At 59.6% G+C, this 1,418-nt stretch overlaps 1 protein-coding gene across 1 annotated transcript in view; it reads left to right on the forward strand.

The window, feature by feature from the left end:
- The window catches only part of LOC130587618 (carboxypeptidase A1-like), a gene marked incomplete at its 3' end in the record, with an annotated part of 5,185 nt that extends 3,772 nt beyond the window's left edge, over positions 1–1,413 (forward strand). Inside the window, exons 3-8 of the mRNA XM_057388595.1 lie at positions 10–111; positions 220–321; positions 402–503; positions 620–730; positions 880–970; positions 1,259–1,413. Of these exons, the coding sequence (XP_057244578.1) occupies positions 10–111; positions 220–321; positions 402–503; positions 620–730; positions 880–970; positions 1,259–1,413 (663 nt within the window). The remainder of the gene's footprint in view (positions 1–9; positions 112–219; positions 322–401; positions 504–619; positions 731–879; positions 971–1,258) is intronic.
- Between the last annotated feature and the right edge of the window lie 5 nt (positions 1,414–1,418).

Here is a 1,418-nt window from a genome sequence, read left to right on the forward strand (position 1 = left end):
GTCCCGCAGGCCCTGGTGGATGAAGAACGGACGGAGATGCTCCGCAGCAGCCGCCAGCTGCCGCTCACCACCAACACCTTCAACTACGAGGCCTACCACACCCTGGACGAGGTGGGAGAGCACAAGATTTGGGGCATTTTTAGGGAAAATGTTGGTTCTTGCAAAGCCCACATGCAGCAGGGGTGAGCTGGGAGTGACCCCCACGTCCCTCTCCCCCAGATCTACAATTTCATGGACATGTTGGTGGCCGAGAACCCCAACCTGGTGAGCAAACTGGAGATCGGCCGCTCCACCGAGAACCGGCCCCTCTACGTGCTCAAGGTGAGGATTTGGGGTCTGGGGTGGCCTGAGGGGGGAAAGGTGGCAGGGACAAAGCCAAACACCACTCTCTGCTCTCCCAGTTCAGCACTGGGGGCTCGAACCGCCCGGCTGTGTGGATCGACACCGGGATCCACTCCCGCGAGTGGGTGACGCAGGCCAGCGGCGTCTGGTTCGCCAAGAAGGTACCACCATGTCCCTGACATAGATTCTGTCCCCAAAGGGCCACCACGTGGGTGGTGGCACTGCTGGGTCCAGGTGGCAGAGAGGACAAGCAGCTCCAACCCTCCACCCTCTCTAGATCGTCCAGGACCACGCCAATAATGAAGGAGTGGCCTCCATCCTGGAGACCATGGACATTTTCCTGGAGATTGTCACCAACCCCGACGGCTTTGCCTTCACCCAGACCAAGGTACCGCCCTGAATTTCCTCTCCCTGACTCCCCTGGGTGGGGTTAAGGAGCAGAATTTTGGGGTGCTGCACATCCCTGAGAGGTCAATGGGGTGGGGATGGGACCACCACGAGCCCCGGGCACCGGCTGAGGTGGCTCTGCCCTTCCAGAACCGCATGTGGCGCAAGACCAGGTCCAAGCACTCGGGCTCCATCTGCGTCGGAGTGGATCCCAACCGCAACTGGGACGCTGGTTTTGGAGGTCAGAGCTCCCCTGTTGTCCCTGTGGGGCATTTCCACTCTCTAAGGTTCTTTCTGGCTCAAAGTCCCATTGATGTCCCCTGGGAGGAGGTGGGATTGGTGCTCCATGGCAGAGATGACGGTTGGGGCTCCACCAGGGCTTTGACTGACAAATGAAAATCACCCCATAAATCCCTAGTGGGAGCGCCAGGAGCATTCCTAAATCACCACCAAGCAGCTGAGGGGTGGGAAAACCTCCTGGGCTCAGAAATCCCCAAATTCCCAGTTTTCACCACCCTCTCCTCCACAGAGGCCGGGGCCAGCTCCAACCCCTGCACGGAGACGTACCACGGCCCCTACGCCAACTCGGAGCCCGAGGTGAAATCCATCGTGGACTTTGTGAAGAGCCACGGCAACATCAAGGCCTTCGTCTCCATCCACAGCTATTCCCAGCTCCTGCTCTACCCCTA

Source organism: Malurus melanocephalus, unplaced genomic scaffold, assembly GCF_030028575.1.
Source record: "Malurus melanocephalus ecotype Western Australia unplaced genomic scaffold, MMel_1.1 scaffold_2150, whole genome shotgun sequence".
NCBI lineage: Eukaryota > Metazoa > Chordata > Aves > Passeriformes > Maluridae > Malurus > Malurus melanocephalus.